General features: G+C 40.1%; 1 protein-coding gene across 15 annotated transcripts in view; it reads left to right on the top strand.

Annotated features, from left to right (window-relative positions):
• The window catches only part of PTK2 (protein tyrosine kinase 2), a 210,428-nt gene that overhangs the window by 11,120 nt on the left and 178,873 nt on the right, over window positions 1–20,435 (top strand). For 8 of the 15 annotated variants that reach the window (XM_087931786.1, XM_087931783.1, XM_087931779.1 and 5 more), the window contains exon 2: window positions 10,750–10,812. The exons of 4 other annotated variants lie outside the window; for them this stretch is intronic. Coding sequence is in view for 3 of the 11 variants with exons in the window: in XM_087931778.1 (XP_087787904.1) it covers window positions 18,128–18,164 (37 nt within the window). In the remaining 8 variants the exon portion in view is untranslated. Of the gene's footprint in view, window positions 1–10,749; window positions 10,813–18,030; window positions 18,165–20,435 lie in introns of those variants that run through there. 3 more of the 15 variants (XM_087931778.1, XM_087931781.1, XM_087931767.1) reach the window with 3 other exon arrangements.

The raw sequence follows: 20,435 nt of genomic DNA, 5'->3' as shown, positions 1-20,435 counted from the left end.
CATCATTAACTTTAAACTGATTTGACACGAAGGGTTTTTAGAGTAGGGCGACTCTTGTATTTATTGGTTGTGTCTAGTCCTCATCAATTTTGTGGGCCTGTATTCGTCTAATGACAAAATGGGTAAAAGAGTGATTGCTGGACTAAGGATATAATTTCATATTAATTAGGCTTTTAATGATCAGGTTACTCAAGTGTAACGTGTAAATTATTGTAGCAATCTGATGACACCTGTGTTACAAATAGTGTGCCTGTAGATGAATAGAGACAGCTGTGTTATTAACAAGGCGGCTTTTGTTGTCAACTAAAGAATAAAGCTTTTCATATTCTCTGATTCTGTCTTTTAAAACGTTTATTATCTAAAGCTAAAATACAGGCTTCATTTTATTATCTCCTTTTATTGATATAATTATGGATTTCAGAACTGAATTATTTTCACAAGCATTGAATGTGTAGTTTTGTTTTGTAGTATTCTTACTGAGTAAAGTCTCCATTTTGAGCTCGACTTCTGACCCCTCTGTGGACGTGTCGTTTTCTTTGAGGTCAGCCAGGTGTTGCCACCTGTTAAGAAATGGGGTGCAGCAGGGCTGTTTCACAAAGTGCACTGGCATGAGCAAGCACACCTCTTTGAAACATTATTAGAGAATCTTTTGCAGAAAGCTTTGTTGCAGCTGTTTTGAAGGCTTTCCCTGATTGTCTGCATATTATGTGTCCATTCGTAAGACGCTTCCACTGGGACCACTGGGACCGAGCTTGAAGTGTGGATCAAAGCAATCAGTGTGGAGCCTTTCAGAGCAGGTGGCTGTTTTAATGCTCCAAGGAAGAATGCTTGACTGATGTTGGTGCAATTTATGAAATACTGCACCCTCTTCAAATATTTTCATAACACTTTCATATAGCTTTAATTCTGAAGCCAGCCCCTTTGTGCTTCTTTTTGCTGGGAAAATCAAGAATCAGAAACATTTCAATGAATGATTAAAACTCATATTAATAGCATTAAAAGCCTTTTGTAACCTTTTGATTGTTGACTGCTGTGCTGAAGATATAGACCTGTATATAAAATATTTTCAAATTATTAACAACAAAATCCAGGTTAGAAGTAGTAATCCTTATTATGGGTGAAGCAGTTTGAATTTGTAGCCTTTTATCTTTATTGATACCGTGTTTCTCACAAAATAAGGCCAGGCCTTATTTTTTTTTGACCCCCCCAAAAAAGGGCTAGGCTGTCTTTTCGGGGGTGACTTAATTCACCCCCTTGCATCCTCGGGTGGGCAGGCGGTGACAGTTTGGATGTTGATCTCGGCGTTGGTGGGGCACTTCGTATCGGGAGACCTTCCACCACCGTTGCTTTCCCTTCTCCCTTGCTGCCGCGGTGTTAGAGCAACGCCGCAGTGTTTGGCGCAGCCATGTGCAGCCAGTCAGGGCTCCTCCCTGCAATCGGAGCCCTGCGGAGATACTTGGCTTCAGGCACTCCTGTCGCCGCCTTCCCTTTGCCTTCAAAGGTAAAGCCAATTATTTTAAAAACGACACCCTACTACAACAAAGCCTCCCCTGCCCGAGAGGGCAGCCCAACCCCATGTGGGGAGGCGAATCTCCCGGGGCCGCAGCGCAGGATCGGCCCACTTCGGGAGAAGTACCCAGCCGCCATCCCTGCCTGGCGCCAGGCAGAGTGCAAAGAGCTTTGCCTGGGGCGCCCAGCGCAGCTGACAGGTGGGCCCTCCTTTCCCTCCAGCATGAACCCGAAGGTGCCGAGAGGCTGCCCGAGGCAGTGATAGCGCTCACCCGTCCGCGGATAGGGAGGCGAGGTGATGGCAGCGCTGCTTCCCTGGCCAGCGGAGAGAGCCCAAAGCCCCCCGTCCTTTCCACCCCTCACTCAGCCCGTCCCCGTCCCCACGCATCTCCAAATGCACCAGCTCCAAACACTGCAGCGGAACGGGCATCAGGCAGAGGGGCTGACTCAGCAGGGCTCAGCTCGGAGGAGGATGCAGTGCAGGCCGTCGCCTTGCCTCCCTGTCCACAGATGGGTGGGTGCAATCACTGCCTCGGGTGGCCTTTCCCGGTGGCCCCTTTGGGTTCGGGCTGGAGGGACTTGGGAAGGAAGCCAAGCTTGGGTTGGCCTGGCTCTTTTGCTTGGCAGGCGGGCGTGTACCCGTGGCTCGCTTTCCCAGCTCTGCCTAGCCCGCACGGCTCCGGCGCGGCCCTGGTGGGTTGAGCGGAGTGCCCGGTGGGAGGTGCTCGCTGCCTTGGTGAGAGCTCTGCCGCCAGGCAGGAGGGTCCGCCTGTCAGCTGTGCTGGGCGCCCCAGGCGAAGCTCTTCTCACTCTGCCTGGCGCCAGGCAGGGATGGCAGCTGGGTGCTTCTCCTGGGGTGGGCCGATCCTGCGCTGCGTCCCCGGGAGATTCGCCTCCCCACTTGGGTTGGGCTGCCCTCTCGGGTAGGGGAGGCTTTGTTATAGTAGGGTGTCGTTTTTAAAATAATTGGCTTTACCTTCGAAGGCAAAGGGAAGGCGGCGACAGGAGCGCCTGAAGCCAAGTGTCTCTGCAGGGCTCCGGTTGCAGGGAGGAGCCCTGACTGGTCACGCATAGCTGCGCCAAATGCCGCGGCATTGCTCTAAATGCTGCGGCTGCAAGGGAGAAGGGAAAGCAACGGTGGCGGAAGGTCTCCCGATATGAAGTGCCCCACCAACGCAGGCAGCACCATATCTGGGCATGCAACAAAAGTACTTCCTAACGGCAAGCCCCCACCCGCCATTCCCTCCCCCATTTCGCATGTTTAATATGGGCCTTAATTTGGGGAGAGGGGTTTAATTTGATTTTATGCCAATAAAACATGGTGGGGCTTCCTATTGGTGGAGGCCGTATTGTTGGAGAAACACGGTATTAATCACCCCCCCAAATTTGGACAAGCTACTTTGTTACTTTTTACTTTTGTTCCTGGAGTGTGGGAAAGTATTCTAGCTATTAAAGCTGTTCAAGTTGTATTCTCTGTAGATAATGTTGGGATTGTTGAGGAATTAGGTTATAAAGGACTTTGACTATTCTATTGTTCGATGTCGGTAGTAAATATTACATTATTTGTATACCATTTGCAGAAGACATAGAAAATACTCTTTGCTGCAAACTAAAGTTTATTTGTATTTTGGTGGCCCAGATTTGGTAGCCTTAGCTATAGTCTTCCTTGAGCCATTTGCCTTGAGTGTACAAATATTTTAACTGTAAAGAGTATGAAGCTTTCTGTGTTAATTAACTCAGTTAATTATATCCTTCAGGTCAGAAGGCTGTTCTGACAGAAAATATTAATTTAATTGTCATTGGTACATTAAAGGCTTTTTAAAAATATTTTAAAAGAAACAACACTATCAAAATCTTTGGTATCCATGCTTGAACATGACTTTGGACAGTATGAGGGCTGTCTCTACCATTTCCAATATTTAAAAATATTCACCTGCAGATTATTTGTTTCTTTCCCCCGGTTAATTGCTAAAAACAAATGAAAGAATTGTAGTTTATTTTTATTATACATGGATCCTTGTTTTAAAAACATCCTTTCCTTTTTTACATTTAAAGGGCTAAAAGATGGAAGAATAATAGCAGCAAGCAGATCAAAACGGCCAGTTCAAACTTTCCTTTGCAGCAAAATATCACTGCATCAACAGTACACAAACTCAAGAGATAGAGTGTGCACCTGTACCCTCCAGTCCCCCAAAATATAGCAGGCTCCTGCATTCTAAAATATCCACAAATAAAAGGACACAACAGATTACACAGAGTGTGATTAGGAAAGAATGGTAACAAGGTCAAAAATTGCAAAAGAGCAAATCAAAGCATAGAATTTTAGAAAAGATAATTGGATTGTGTTGATGATGACTTGCTGAGTTTAGATAATTCATGGTCATGCTGCACATGGCCTTCTGTTCCATTCAATAAATTATGGCGTTTTCAAATGCCTTTTTTTAAAAGAGGAAGATGCTTGTTTTATATGTAACTGGTATATTGAATCCCTGTTTCCGCAGGAACCAAAGACATCCAGATAATGCATGAGATTAAGTGGTTAAGAAGAAGCAAGCCAACTGAACGTTTTTGCGTGAATTTAAGCACAGTCTTGCATGCACATGTACAGTTGTGTATCATTGATGTTGCCAACAGGATTCTTTCTCCTTTTCTTTTCAAGGTCACACATCTTAATCTGATCAGGACTAACTACTACTTCATAAGAATTGTTTCATAAGAATTTCAATTCACTGTATACATGTTGTGTATTGACAATAAATGTTTGATTTTGATAATTTTGTTACCAGAAAAAAAGGATTTACTTGGCTTCTATTTACTTGGATTTACTTGGCTTCTATTTACTTGGATTCAGGTAATGTGCAACAAGTATGGAAGGATATTCATCTTTTTTTTTCCTGTCTGGTATGTTGCTGACCAGAATATTTTCATGGCCATACCTTATGTGTACAACTGGTGATACCTGTTGTCTCAGGAGAAATTAACACGATACTAAAAATCAGTTATTTAACAGTAGTTACCTTTACCTGCCTTCACCAGCAAACCTTAATGTAGGGCTGTCAAACTGGCGGCCTGTGCGCAGGCCACGCCCACCCCAGTTCCACGAATGGGGAAAACGTTGCAAAATGTCACATGACGGCAACGTGACACGGCGATTGACACCCATGCTCTAATGTTACTTTTTCTCTCTGACAATCTAACTCTTTGAGCTATAATACTTTGGAGGATGGGGGTGGGTGGGGAGGATTTTAATTTCAGATCTTGTTTTGAGAGAGAATACAGGTTCTTCAAAGCTCTTTTAAACCTTAGTTAATTCCCAAGCCTTGGTTTAGTTTAGGTGGATGGGAGAGGCTCGTTGGATATGTTTTTGCCCTGAGTGACCAGATTCCATCTTGTTTTGTATTGTATTTTTGTTATTTATTACATGATGAGCTGCCCAGATTTGGTTTGGAAGTTGGACTGTGCCTAGATTAAATTATATAAATGAATATAAATTGTGTGTCTAGAAGTGCTACGGAGAGCCAGCAGACTAGAAATTAATTGGAATGATTCTCGCAAATATTTGGAGGGGAGGGATGGAATGTCCTTTTAACGTAAAAAGTGCAAGGGAATGGGAGTCAAGGAATTTCTCTCTCTTTATCCAGTGAATTCAACCAGTCACCATACTACGCTAAGGGAAAACTCAGTCTAAACCAAAAATAAACTAAAGCAAATGGGCTTGGATCTGTGGAGGACACATCGGGGCAGATAAGCACCCCAATACTTAGTACCAGTCACCCTCAGTCCAGCAGAATTACTAGTCCAGCTTTGAGTCCAGCTGTTCCTTTCAGTAATGTATGGTTTACTCTTCAGTCAATCTTCCTCCAAAGGCAGAGTCAGAAACGCTGCCTCTGTGTCAAGTGCTCCTTAAATCCTCTTGGTTGGCTCTGTAACTCCACTGTGATCCCTGTCCTCCAAGATTAATGCAGTAGCATTATGAACAAGAACGATTCCACCTGCTGTACTGGTCTAGACAGGAGAGTGTGAATAATTCTCCAGTTGCAAGACACATGAAAACCTCCAATCGCAGTTGCAGAAACCAAACCAAACCAAACCAAAACCACCCAAATTCAGAAATATTTCTGAAATGCATCCACATTTGGGTGAAATAAAACACTCCTTGCAGCTTGCTTGTTTTGACTTGGATACAGACTACTTGAAACTAGCCATTCTGGGGGACAGAACAGCTTGTTCATGGAATGTTCTGCTAATCTCATTTAACTATCATCATCTGGGCAGGTAAACCCTCCACTAACAACTCTGTTTTGCCTGGATTAAGCTTCGGTTTCTTGGCTTTCATCTCGTCTGCTTTTGTAGCCAGGCATTATTCAGCATGTCAGCTGTCTAGTAGTGATCTAAAGTACCAGAGGCAGGAGGAAGCATCCTAGAATTGTAGAGTTCAACTCTAGTAAGGAATTTTGGAAACTCTGTAGCCCAGGGTTGTCCCACCTTGGCAACTTTTAAGAACTGTGGACTTCAACTCCCAGAATTCCTCAGCCAGCAATGCCTTAAAATTGTCAAGGTTGGACAGCCTTACTCTAGCCTGTTGCTACTGTAGTGATCCACTTCTTCTGCATCCCCAAGAGAAGGACATTCACTCTTGGTTTAAACATTTTAAGCAAAAACGAAGCTACCTTCTTTCTGAAACAGTCTGTTCTGTCACTGTACCATTTCACAGGAAACAGGACCTTCTTTCTTATAATTTAAAGTCCATTTTTATTTGTCCAAATTTTCGGTACGAGTTTGTAAACGAGTGAAGGCAAATATACATGTACCGGGGATAAAGTTTCAGGATCCAATTTGAGTTGGTGGTTTAGTTCAGGGGTCTCCAACCCCTGATTTGTGGACCCACACTAGTCCACATAAATATTATGCATAAAACAGCCTATTACACACATTCTAGACGGAAGTGGTATTCAGCAGGTTCCGACCAGTCCTGGAGAACCGGTAGTGGAAATTTTGAGTAGTTTAGAGAACGAGCAAATACCACCTCTGACTGGCCCCGCCAACCCCATCTATTTCCCTGCAGCCATCCTTTTTTTTCCAGATTAAACCTAACCAGTTCCTTCAACTATTCTTCATCAGGTTTTCTTCAAGGCGTCTTATTGTCTTGCTTGCTCTCCTCTTGACACAATATTCTAGATCCAGTTTAACTAACATGGAAGGAAGCCGTGTCTGATGTTCTCAAAAGCCAGAGAAGTTCAGGAGAATCTGACTGGGTTGTATCCTTTTCCTGGGAAAGATAATTCAACAGGGCGACCCAAAACGTGGTCCAAATATTGATTGAACCGGATCTAAAAAACCTTGAAAGGGGATATTTAATTATTTATTTATATTGCTTTTTTTTTTTTTTGCAAGAACTCGCAGCAGTTTACTACAATGAGAACAGTAAAAATAGAATTAAATGGAAAAACCACAAATCAGAATATGTAAGAAAAGAAAATACTCTGCAACTTTTTTACTGACTTCTGAAAGGCCATCATGATGGTTAGCAGTCAGGTCCTGGGTGGATTGGAGGTGTTGTCGAAATACAAGAACTGTAACTGGAAAACATTGATTAATAGTTCTACCTAACGTTCACATCTTGGAAATGTGAGTTCATTAACTGAATTCATCAGGGAACATGCATCCTAGAATTATTTAATTCTTTGATTATCATTTTGTTTTTTCAGAGTTGCATTATGAGTAGTGCTTGACTTACGACCACAATTGTGCCCCCAATTTTTGTTGCTAAGTAAAACATTGGTTAAGCGAATTTTGCTCCATTTTATGACCTTTTGTGCCACAGTTGTTAAGTGAATCACTGCAGTTGTTGAGTTAGTAGTTTGTTAAGTGAATCTGGCTTCTCCACTGACTTTGCTTGTCAGATGGTCACAAAGGGTTTTCACATGACTCCAGGACACTGGAACTGTCATAAATATGAGTCAGTTGCCAAGCATTCAAATTTTGATTACGTGACCATGGGGATACTGCAAAGGTCATGTGAAAAATGGTCACAAGTCCCTTTTTTCAGAGATGTAACTTTGATTGGTCACTTAATGAACTGTTATAAGTCAAGGATTACATGTAATTTCCTTTAATGAGCCTAGACCAAGGGTCTTCAAATTTAGCACGTTTAGGATTGTGAACTTCAACTCCCAGAACTCCTGAGCTAACATGACTGGAGGAGGAATTCTGGGAGTTGAAGTCCATAAGTCTTAAAGCTGCCAAGTTTGAAGACTCCTGGCCTAGACAGATCATTTGTAGTAGGGAGGAATCTGTACTTCTCTAGATGCAGCTGAGAATCTTTTTTCTACCGAACGCGGAGAACAGTGGGGAACATTAGTTAACCACAGTGGGTTGGCTGAACATGACCAAGCACCTCGTCCAAATGATTGAAACAGGGGAAATAAAGTTGTGTTCTTGTGATGCAAATTGCACCTCTTTTGCATCATAAGATGCAAAAAACTATTTCCGTTATTGTCACTTTTGTTCAAAAGGTGCTTGTTAGCACAAGGCTGGCTGCTTTTACTCCATCTCGTGTTCCTAAGTCTATATATGTGAAAGTCATCTAAAGAAGTCAGACCAGGTGGGGCCTAATCATTTTAGATTGAACTGACAGAACTGTAAAATCTTAGTCATGCCAAATGTCTTCCCTTTACTTCTCATCTAAGTGTCTAGCCATCCTGTCATTGGAAACTCCTGAGGTTTCTTCAATGGGCAGTTAAATATTGGCTTTTTTTTTTTTTTTGCATTTGGCACATTGTGTATGCCAATGTTTGCTGAGTGTCTAATTTGAGAAATGATAGTAGCATACTGCAGGTCAAGTTGGAAAATAAATGAATGAAATATATATCACATTTGGTTAATTTGTAGGTTTGACTAAATAAATGTGGAAAAAATTGCTCTTGATTATTTGAACTGTGGTAGTGCGTCTGTGACATGAACTGTGAAAAGAGCTTGGTCTAAAAACTAGTATCTGAGATGGCTTGTACGTTATTAATACATTTTAGGTGGAGGGGGAGTCGAGTAGGTGAACCAGATTGCATTGTATATTCACTCACTTACCCAAGATCCATTCAAGAATTTACAGCGCCAAAGTATGGAAATGTAACCATCAGGGATGGTAAGAAACCTGATAAATTTGGTTTGGTAGATATTTCTAGGTATTCAATAAAATAGCTTAGATCTAATATGGTAAAGAGTGACTTTACAGATTAATGGTCTGGCATAAGGGAGGCATAATCTCAAAATATTTTGCTTTGAAAATAAGAAATATGAAAGAGGGGTAGAGAACAATATTGTGGCAGGGGCTGTTTTGGAAGGAAAGAGCAGGAAAACCAGCCTTGTGCATAAGGAATGCGTGGTCATTTCTCATGATTTGATGCTTTAGTTCAAAGCGAATAAAGTCCTTTTAATTTAGTCTGAGTTCTTTTTAGGGCTTAGACACATCCCATGACTTGATAGGAAACTCTAATCTGAAGAAAGCCTGGGGAGCTACAGTTAGAAGCATCTTCAAAACTCTTGGGTGTGGCCCTTAGAAGCTTCCAGAAATTGTTAATTGAAACTTTAAACATAGCAGAGAAAATGCCTTTAACATATGGATGGGGAAGAAGAGTTTAACTATACTGAATTTTAAATTAAGTTGTAAATGAAATCAATTTTTTTTTTTCATGGCTATTCTTTCTGCTTTTGGGATTGTGGTTCTCTCACACTGTGCTTACGATGTTAGCATGGAAAAGATTAGGTTTGAATGATAACCTAATAATAAACTGGTACTTAAAAGATGTAACAATTACAGGCTGTCATTAGTTTTGATCTCTTTTAAACCATTTTTCCTTAAAAAAGAGAATTTGGTGGGAGAAATCCTGACTTCAAATAACTAGCATAGAAATGGGAACAAATATTCTTGAGAGAGATGATCTTTGGCAAACTATAGAGAGAGAGAGAGAGAGAGGGAGAGAGAGAGAGAGAGAGAGAGAGAGCTCTTGCACGGATAAGAATGTTTGTTGTTACTGCTGATGTAGTGTAGTATGTTAATTCCAAGAAGGTGCAAAAATACATTTAAGGTGCCAGATTGCTTTACTTTAATTTTTGTACAAAACCTTATTGTACCTTCCATTTTCAGTAGTTGTAAATTGCTCATTTGAAAACTTTTAAAGTGGAATAGAAATAGAATGGAATAATCGTAATATAATAGAAAATTAAGTATAGGAATATGGTTAAGAAATGTTAATGATGTTTTCAATGTTGTAATTGTTTTTAAGTTTTTAAACTGTTGGAAAAAACTGAATAAAGTTTATTTTTTTCAAAAAAGGAATAGAATAGAATAAAAAAATTATTGTCACTTTAACTGTACTTTACAGTGTACATTAAAATTAAATTTCATTGCATTCAGCTCTCAAAAGATAACCATTATACATATATCTATATACACAAACACATATGACACAGAGAAACATCACAGTCTAGCTCGAATGTATACCTATACATGATGGGAAAAAAAGAATCCTGCGAGTTTACCAGACGGATGGCACAGAGAACAAAGATGTTACATAATCTGGTAGTCCTGCTAGAAATACTGTACTTCAAAACCTCCTCCCAAAGTGGAGCAACAGAAACAGACTGTAAAGTGGGTGTGTGGGGTCTCGTAACAATGCTTCGAGCTCTAAGCACATAGCGCTTGTAAGCAGCATCCTGAATAACGGGAAGCAAACTTCCTATAATCCTCTCTGCTGTCCTCACCACTCTCTGTACGGGCCTTCTATCTGAGGCGCTGCTGCCACCAAACCAAATGGATGCAGTTTGTTAAAAAGCTCTCAACGTCGGAAATTTCAGATGTCAGTAATGCAGACGCTGGTTTGCATGGTTCACTAAGGATGACGTCTGAAGAGACCAAGTCAAATTATTAGTACGTTCTTCTTTGTAGGTTTGGGCTTTAGTGTGTGCGTGTGTGTGTACAGGTAACCCTTGTTTAGTAACTATTTCATTTAGCGACTGTTCACAGTTATGACAGTAACGAAAAGTAGCTTTGCAACCCATCTTCATATTTATGACTTTTGCAAACCTGTAAAGCCAAGGAAAGTTGAAGTAGGATAGTAAGCACAATCATACTTTTACTTAATGATCCAGTTTCTGGTTCCAATTGTGGTTGATAAACAAAGTCTACCTCTATACTGAACTGTGTTAAAGAAAATTCCTGATTATTTCCAATTATTATTACAGATTAAAAGAAACATCTGTTTATTGGGACAGACCTCCTGCTGAGAGCCAGAAAATCTTTTTAAAGTAGGTATTCTGTTTCGTTTTTCCTGCTTGCTGGCATGTAAACATGGACAGATTATATTGTATAAACTAGCATACATTTGAGTAAGGGTAGTGTAACAGTAATAACTTTCACCCCCTTCTGCAATTTTGGCTCTCATCTGCATGCATCTACTTATTTTTTTTTGGATGGGACCTTTGCTAGGTCATGCTGTTCCTTTAAGAGGTGTTTGATTGCCTGCCTATGGTGCAAGAAAGCATTTTCTTGTCTGGTTGTTGAGAAGATTTGTGGGTGAAATCCACAAGTTGCTTAGAATGGGGATATAACAAGACTGCGGAATTGTAAAATAAAATCAGGAAGAGGAATGGGATAAGCTCAATTGTCTTACTGTTTTTTTTAAAGATAGCTTCTTAAATATTGCTGTGATAGTTAACTATCTCAGCTTCTCCAGACGTCATCCTTCTTTTTTGATGATGTGAGGAAGACAAATGAATTTTAATACTTAATAAGTGCAAGAGGGTTAATAAGTTCCAACATTTGGAAGTGAACTGATGAGCAAGCACTTTAGCTTACTTAAGTTCAGCCGAGGTGGTTCTAATTTAGCCAAACTCCAGAAACCAGCAGATTTCAGTGGCATCTCCAGCTGGGTAGTATCAGAGACTTAGTTTAGTCTAGTGCTGGATTGTGTGGGAAATCCAACTTCTAGTCCTGCTTTAGACATGGAAGCCAACTGGGAGATTTTGGGCCAGTCACCCTCACCGTGAAAAAGATGATGGCAAATTATTTATGAAATTGTTAAGGTAAAGCATCTTTCATTGGCTGAAGTAAACTTTCGGAAGTGTATTTATTGTATTAAGTATGAAGGTGATGATTTGTGGCATTTTGTAAAATATTTATTAGAATGAGCTTTCGATCGGGGTCCCTAACCCCTGGTCCATGGGGTCTGCGGCATGCTAGCGACCAAGCCACACAAACAAGCCCTTCTACCATATGCGGGCAGCATGCAAAGCCACACTCCTCTGGTCCACGGAAAAATCTCTCTCCATGGAACCGGTCCCTGGTGCCAAAAAGATTCAGGACCGCTTGCTCTAGATCATTTCTTTTGGATTGGTTTTCTAAGAAAAGTTACTCTGCATATTTTGCACTTGGCTGCTAAAGTGACACCAGATGAGGAACTGTATAGAAAGTGATTCTGGATATGGTTTTACTCTGGTGCATTCTTGTTTTTGTGTGTGAGAGGGGAGGAGCTTCCTTTCATTTTTGATAAATTGTGGGTTTGGGACTCAGCTCTTACTGTAAAGTGATGAAATATGCCCAGATTCAATTTATGGCAGCTTGCTGACCCACCCAAAAAGCAGTTGTGACTCATTGGCTTGTCATTTTCTGCAATTGGAGAACTGCTGAATTATATTTTCAATTTATGAGAAAGTCAGAAAACAACGAGCCAGAAACTTAATTTCTATTGAAAAAATGTTTTTTTTTTTCATCTCTGTCAGTTGTATTTAACCCTGCTTATAGAAATTTGTTTCATTTGAGATTATTGTTGAAAAGCCTGGAAAACAAGTCAGGAAGGCTTTTAGCAATATGCTTTATTTGGCCTTCTTTGTGTTCTCATGCACAGCAGTTTACTTTGGATAAATAACTTGCAGAGTGAAGTACAGCAGTCCTTTTCTCAAGCTTAGTGACAGAAGTCACACTCTGGATTCTATTCATGGCTACACTGGTAAAATGCAGAAAAGCAAACAAAAAACAGCATGGTGAGTATTTTAAAACAGGCTCTTCAACCCCCGGTCCAGAAACGGCCATGTGAGCAAGCAAAGCCCCATCCACAGGATGCAAACAACACACAGAACCACCACCCCCCCGGTTCACGGAAAAATCTCTCTCCACGGAACCGGTCCCTGGTGCCCAAAAGGTTGGGGGCCACTGTTTTAAATCATGAATATCAACATAGATGCATAGATGCAGCTAATATTTACTATATAAGAGCTGTGATGGTACAATGGTTAGAATGCAGTACTGCAGACTAATTGTGTTGTCTGCCAGTTGCCAGCAGTTGGGCAGTTTGAGTCTCACCAGGCTCAAGGTTGACTCAGCCTTCCATCCTTCTGAGGTGGGTAAAATGAGGACCCAGATTGTCTGGGGGTGAGAGGCTGACTCTGTAAACCGCTTAGAGTGGGCTGTAAAGCACTGAAGCGGTGTATAAATCTAAGTGCTGTTGCTATTTGCAATTAAATTAAATTCTTGATCTTGCATTTTGATCTTATATATAAGAGTGCAGTATTGTATGAATGTTAGAATAAGTCTGGCCTTTGAATAATGTTTGCTTTTCTTACAGTTTCTGAAGTTCCTAAATCTTGATATTTGCATAGGCGTTTCTCCTTTATTGATATACCTTTCTGTTTTCAAAAGATTATATGGTGTTAATTGATTATGTGCCATCAAGTTGTATCCAACTGTTAATGACAGCATAGATTTTCCTCCGTGACCATCAGCTGTTCTGCTCTGCCGGGAGATTTAGATTAGATAGAAAGCAGGAAATCCTTAGATTTCTTGCTTTCTAGCTAATCTAAAAGCAGAGCCGAACCTTCCTTAGGACTGAAGCTTTTCATTGCAGACTCAGGTAGCTGATTGCAGATAAGTTAGTCTGTGATTCTGTGAGCAACTCAATCTGCCTGCCTGCTTTGCCTGCTTTTGGGTAAAAGTTGCTTTTTTTGATAAAAAAATCAATATTTACATACATATTTATAATATTTACATACAAGCCATGCCCAGCCAGTCACATGACCACCAAGCCACACCCACAAATTAGGCCACGCCCACAGAACCAGTTGTTAAGAAATTTGAATCCCACCCCTGTATCCAACCCTGGCAACTTAAAAACCTGTGGATTTCAATTCCCAGAATTCTGCAGCCAGCATGGTCCACAAGCCTTAAAGTTGCCAAGATTGGATACTTCTGCTTTAGGCTGTTTATATTTGGATAGAGCATGTATTTGGACTTACATTTACATTTTTATGACTATTGCTTGCTGGGAATCCCCGAGGTAGGCTCTGCTCAAGTGTTCCATTGAAATGTTAAAAGCTCTGATTTGATAAGAATTGAGAGATATTCACCCAAATAGCATGAGACACGGAATAAGGACGGTGCTTTTAAGAGCCTGGATTTAGCTTTGCAGATACTGGTACTGATAACAGGATTTAAATTCCCCTCTGACTAGTATTACAAACATTTTAGCTACATCCACTCAACAAAGGAGTAGGGGGAAAATAATTCATCCTCCTGTAAATAAGATGCTTACCAGCTTTTCTGCATAGAAATTTTTATAATGCTGCTTAAGAATTGCCGCTGAGCATTTCCTTCTGGCTTCATCATGGGAAGGAAATCATCAAAACTGGGAAATCCTAGAGGAATGTTTGATATTAAGTCAGTTCCCCACAAAGCAAGTTTGTTTTTGTTGTTTGTCACAGAGTCGTGTCCGACCCATCGCGACCCCCTGGACAATGTTCCCCCAGGCTTTCCTGTCTTCTACCATCCTCTGAAGTCCATTTAAGCTCATGCCTACTGCTTTTATGACTCCATCCAGTCCCCTCATTCTCTGCCATCCCCTTCTTCTTTTACCCTGTTCCCAGCTTTAGGTTCTTCTCCAGGGAGTCTTTCCTTCTCATTAGGTGGACTAAGTCTTTGAGTTTCATCTTCAGGATCTGGCCTTCTAAAGAGCAGTCAGGGTTGATCTCCTCTAGGATTGACCGGTTGGATCACCTTGCAGTTCAAGGGACTCACAGGAGTCTTCTTTAGCACCAGAGTTCAAAGGTCTCTATTCTTTGGCCCTCGGCCTTCCTTACGGTTCAACTTTCACAGCTGTACATTGCAACTGGGAAAACCATAGCCATGACTCTATGCACTTCTGTTGGCAGCAAGTTTAGACAGTTTTAAAGTCTGGCTTTGACATATTGTGGTCTATCTGGCCTTTAGGTGAGGGTGAACTTTCAGATAAGATAAAATAACTTGTCAAACAGAAGCTGTCAGTTTGTTAAACGTTGAAGAAACTTATTTTTATTTCTTTGCTGCCTGATTCCCAGCAACTCTGGGGAGCATCAGCCATCCTTGCCAAAGGCAAGGATGAAATACCAGTGGGATGGAGGACATTCGAAGTTTGGAGAGAAACTCATTCTAGAAGTATAAGGCATGGAGTGGTATAAGAAATAATTCAAATAACCCTAATCATGAGAGCTGAAGAAACTTCTTGGATGAGAAGAGAAATGTCTTCAAAGAAAAAAATCAGAAAGTCCAGTTGCTTCTTGAAAACGCACCTTTGGGACAAGCATGACCTGGATGATGGATAATCTCCATAGACATCTCTGACAATGATAGTCTTTGAAATCAAATTAGTAGCTTTGCAACTAAGTATGTTATTCTGCAGTAAGTAGCTAAGTATATTGTCCTAGGATTGCTTGATAGCTATGGAGGACACTATGCTACCTTGGGAAATGGCACAGTTACTATAAGGAATGGCATTCAGCTGCCACTTTGTCTCCCTGCATTCTCCAAAGCAGCTTTTGCCTTTGAATCCAAAGTGCTGTAAAAAACAAGAGGTGAAAAATTTGAAAGTTTTGGAGATAGGAAACAGGTGGGGATATGCAAATCTTAATGATCTGGAGCATTTGAAGTCTCCCCTCAGCCATGCTTAATTCATTGCTTTTCAGAAGTGGCATTGATTATTTATAGGTTTCTAGATCCAGTTCAAAGTACTGGTGTTAACCTATGAAACCTACATTTTTTCTTCTGTATATTTGTAGGACCATATCTCCCAACCATATTCCGTTCTTGTTAATGTAAGCTTCTTGAGAAGGGGATGCCAAGGGTCCTCACTCCACATTAGCTGGGAGCAGAGCCAACCTTTCTCAGTGGCAGTTCCCATGTTATGGAACAGCCTGTCTCCTAAGATATGTGAGGTCCCAAATCTTTCAGCCTTTTAAAAAGCATTCTGAAGATCAAACTGAAACTAACAATTAGAGATTTGCAGATGATATTTTGTTAGCTGGGGGAATGAAGAAAACATATGAGCTCATTTAGAAAGTAAAAATGAAAATTGAAAATATGTATTAATGTCACTCAGAACTCACCAGAAGAGCAAACATCAGAACTTTATCTCTCTCTTTATTTACCTGAAGTGTAAAAGAGGAAGAGGAGGTTAGACATATTGTGTGCTGGAGAAGCAAAGAGAAGATTAATCGAAAGGATTAGTTAAAAATTAAAAAACAGTGGATAACTTAGAAAAATTTAGTTGAATGACAACAAATACCAGTATAGTTCAGCACTGAGAAGCTGAAGAAGCTTCTTGGATAAGAAGCAAAACATCTTCAAAGAAAAACCAAAAAGTCCAGTTCCTTCTTGAAAAAGCGTCTTTGGGACAACCCTGACCTGGATGACTAAGAATGTCCTTAGACATTTGGATAATGGATTAGAAAAAACAGTCATACCTGCCACGGTTGAAAGAAGTAGAATAATGAGAGAAAAATACAGGTATCAAAAGAAATTAGTAGAATGTCCTTGAAGAAGAATTGTAATATTGCTGGAAATGAAGCTATTTGTTTAATGACCATTGAAAGTTACAATGGCACCAAAAAAAAATGATTTATGACCAGTCACTTACAACTGTTGCAGCATCCCCATGGTCACGTGTTCTAAATTTGGGTGCTTGGTGGCAACTGGCATGTATTGAAGACAGTTGAAGATGTTGGTGTCAGGTTCCACTAACCATGAATGGAGAATAAACTACCAACAAACCGGTTCCTTTGTGGAATTTGTTTATCTTTGTTGCAGTACTTGTGGCACTGACTGACCATCATGAAGCAAATATAGTTAGGGCTATCTGCCTGGTGCTCCCCTCCACCTTTAAAGGTTATCCGTGTAACCCTGCGTCCCACCTATCCCGATGATGTGCGCTGCCCATCTCCTGCTGTAAACCACATGCTCCTCCTCTCAGCTGCTGTAGCTCCGCCTCTCAGCTGCTATAGCGCTGCCTCTCAGCTGCTGTAGCGCCACCTATCAGCTGCTGTAGTCCATCTCTCAGCTGGTTAGGCCAGGCATCTCAACTGTTGCAGGGCTGTCCCTGTTTTCCTGATGGTGGCAGTTCCATGCTGAGTGTCTCTGAGCTGTTTCCGGCCCGTCCCCGACTTCCCAATCACGGCAGCTCTGGCTCCAACGTGGTCCCCACGCAATGCAGGATGCCACAGCAGCCACGCCCAGCAGGTACGGAATGCAGCAGGGCTGTGGCCACGTGGTTCGGACCACCCGGTTCCCCTACCCGCCTAAATGGCAGCCCTGTGTAACCCAGGTCTGATATGCGTCCCCCCACCACGGAGATGACACTTGTCAGACAAAAGGCACAATGAGATTTGTCCTTGGTACTTTAGATCCCAGATATAAAAATCCAAAGTGAGCTTGAAAACGTAGGTGATGCTTGGTGAATGTTTGGGAGAGAAGATGAGCGTGATTTAGAGCAGTATCAAGTTTCATATTTTGCAAAAATACAACTATTTACATTTCCACTGAATTAATTATTCATCTGCCCGAACCTTTGATTTAAATATTTAAATCATGTCAGGTTAAATTTAATCTGTATGAAAAATTTATGAACTACATTTTTTGAGTATATATTCAACTTCCTTTTCGATTTTGTAAATGTTAAAACACTAGTACACTATTGTTTAAGAGGATAAATCAGTGATCTAGCTATACAAATAGAATCACTTCTAGTTTTACTGGGATTTCTGTGGTTTTTGTTATTTGTTAATATCTTAGTTTTGCATAAGAAATCCAATAACACATTATTTGGTTCAGACCAGACAGTACAAGCTAAATAATATTAGGAGGATGAGTACTATAACCTCAAAGTGTAGATCTGTGTCTAGAAATATGTGTGTTGGTGTGTTAGAGGTGGAATTGCTCCAGGGCTTTTCAGGGTTGAACTATGTTCTACCTAACAAATTGGGAATTTAGCAAATTTTCAGTTTCAGTAGTTCTACAAAGTTGTGTTCTTTAGCATGGGTTGAAGGATCTTCTAAGAATAAGCAGTTTTTAAAATAAAAGAATGAAGCATGCCCCTATAACAGTTAAACTTGTACTGGTTTTGCCCTATTCCCTCTTATCATTAAAGGTGCGTAAATTGTTTTTGAAGCAAGGGGGTGTTTTGATTTCTGCCTACTGTGAAATTTGAGAACTCCTGGGTATTTAGAGAGTTGACAGGAGGAGCCCAGAGCAGCAGACATAGCTACAACAAGGGAATTAAGCGCCACTTCTTTCACTTGAGGCTTTAATCCTCTGCAAGGGGAAATGCAGGTTCTTGGATTTCTAAATTGTGCAAGTAATGGTACGTATTCATATTTCTTGGATGACTGAGGGGTGATCAAGTAATTTGTGAGAAAGATTACAGGCTGATTGTGGGGAAATTTCTGATGAAAATGAAAGTTCCATTTGTTTTTCAAATGTCCGGTTTCTAACTTGTAGTGAAAGCTGAATAACAGGGAAGTAGTAGCATAAAGAAGACTTTATCTGAAGCTCCCCACATTCCTCGTTTAGTCCCAGAACCATTTCTTTCATCTATGTTTAATTGATTTTTGTAATAATTAAAACTGTAATCTTGCAAAACTGTACACTAAGTTGTTAGGTTTATGGTGCGTGAATACCAGATTCATGGTACGGATGAACCCTCTTATCTGTGTAAGTAGTGGCTGGATATTGCCATATAAAGAAACCTTTATTCCTCCCATTTTTAAAATAGTATTTTAGACAAGGTGTGCTTTTCCTGTTCTGTCTAATACTTGTAGAACAGAACTGGGGAGGAAGTAAGGAGCTAACTTATTCTTGTTTTTTTCCCCCCCCGTAGCCTATATTTGTAACAGCAACTGATGTGTCTATTCCTGTCTGCTAATTGTTGTTAGAAGTATACTTTTCAAAATATTGTTTAGAATGTCGACAGCATTTGTCTAATCAGTTCAACTCCCACCCGCCCCCTTTAATATCATTGCAGTGTCGTCTTTTCCCTATCTTGTTTTAGCTACTGCCATGCATGGCTTTTTCCCCACCCAAATATACTTGTTATAGCCTGGACAAGAAGCACCAGAAGCTAACAACAAAACAGTTGTAAACAGATCAACTTGTATCTCCTTAAACATATTTTTTTTTATTTGCAAAATATTTCTCACATCTCTCACCTTGTAAAATAATTTACAAATTTATCTATTTGGTTAGCGATCATCTGTAATCGCGTCATTATATCTAACCAATATGGTAACTTAAGGCTGTTTTTTATTGAGTGGAAGGGGATATATATACATTTGGAGTGACTGATTAGCAGATGTTGAAATGTATGAACATGTTTGTGGTCTAATTGTCTCGTAAATGTTTCTGAGAAGAACTTTTTCCCTTGCCAAAAAATGATCACTGGTAACTCAAGGTGATAATTGCTACCTTCTTAATTGTACTGCCTTTGGACAGTTCATCTAAACAGAATAAATTTATTGGGATGTTATAAGAAGTTTATCTTCAGCATAGCAATTTACTTCTATTGGATGTCTGAATTTGTGTCAAAAAAATACTGAAAAATGATGACTCTTTTGGTAATTAAAACTCTGGGAAGGAATTTCTACCTACATATTCTCAATAATACTATTTCTATAAATATTTGATTCATTTCATGTGTGTAGGCCATATTCTTTTAGAGGAAGAAATAGAAATTATATAATTAAAATTACTCATGTATGTTTATTCCCTCTGTAAGATATTAACTTCAGTTTGAAGAACCATATCCAAGGCATTGGTGCAATAGATGTCCCCAAATAATAAAATCAAAGGGAACACAATTGGTCAAAACCTGTGGGATACTTGTACCATTAACCCAACTAGTTCAAAAATCATATAAAGAATTACTTAAAAGTTTGCCTGATTTGCTACAGAATATTGTATTATCAAACAAAATGGACTGACTCATTATTAATGCTTAAAGATGGTTTTCAAATCTATTTTAATTTTTTGTTTCCCATTGCTATTTAATTCTTTTCAGTGTTTATTGCTGAAGACCTTAAGTGTGCATTTAATATCCTAAATCAAAAGCATTATGTTTTATTTATTTTAAAATAGGTGCTTACCCTCCCAATAGCAGAATCTTAAGAATTATAGTTTAATATATAACAGAGGAATATTTAACTTTTGAGTTTTTTTTTTTATTGTAGAGCTGTAACTTCCATGTAATACAGTACTATTTATGTAATAAAATGATCCTATTAAAACTCAAACCCAAAACTCAAACCATAATGTTAGCAGATTTAGAGGACTTGTTTATTATAGGGTTTAAAGACATTGGACCACAGATTTTGAGCTATGATCCTATCTTAGGTGTGAAGTCCATGGCTGACTTTGGACCAGCCTTCCCTCTCTCAGTTATAAGAAGAAGCCACTTACAAAAATGTTGCCAAGAAAACTGACAGGGCATATCCATATAGTTGCTAGAGCTGATTGGGGTGGGGGAGAGAGAGAGTGAAAGTTTTGAATAACTATCAAACATTCCCAGTGCTTGTCATTGATGATGTTGTATAGGAGAGAATTCCTAGTATGGCCAGGATGACTACAAACCAGGCATAAC

Source organism: Pseudonaja textilis, chromosome 3 (genome assembly GCF_049901715.1).
Source record: "Pseudonaja textilis isolate UNSWEBS1 chromosome 3, rPseTex1.2, whole genome shotgun sequence".
Lineage (NCBI taxonomy): Eukaryota > Metazoa > Chordata > Lepidosauria > Squamata > Elapidae > Pseudonaja > Pseudonaja textilis.
Note: the sequence above shows the minus strand (reverse complement) of the source record. Positions and strands in the feature narration are given on the sequence as shown.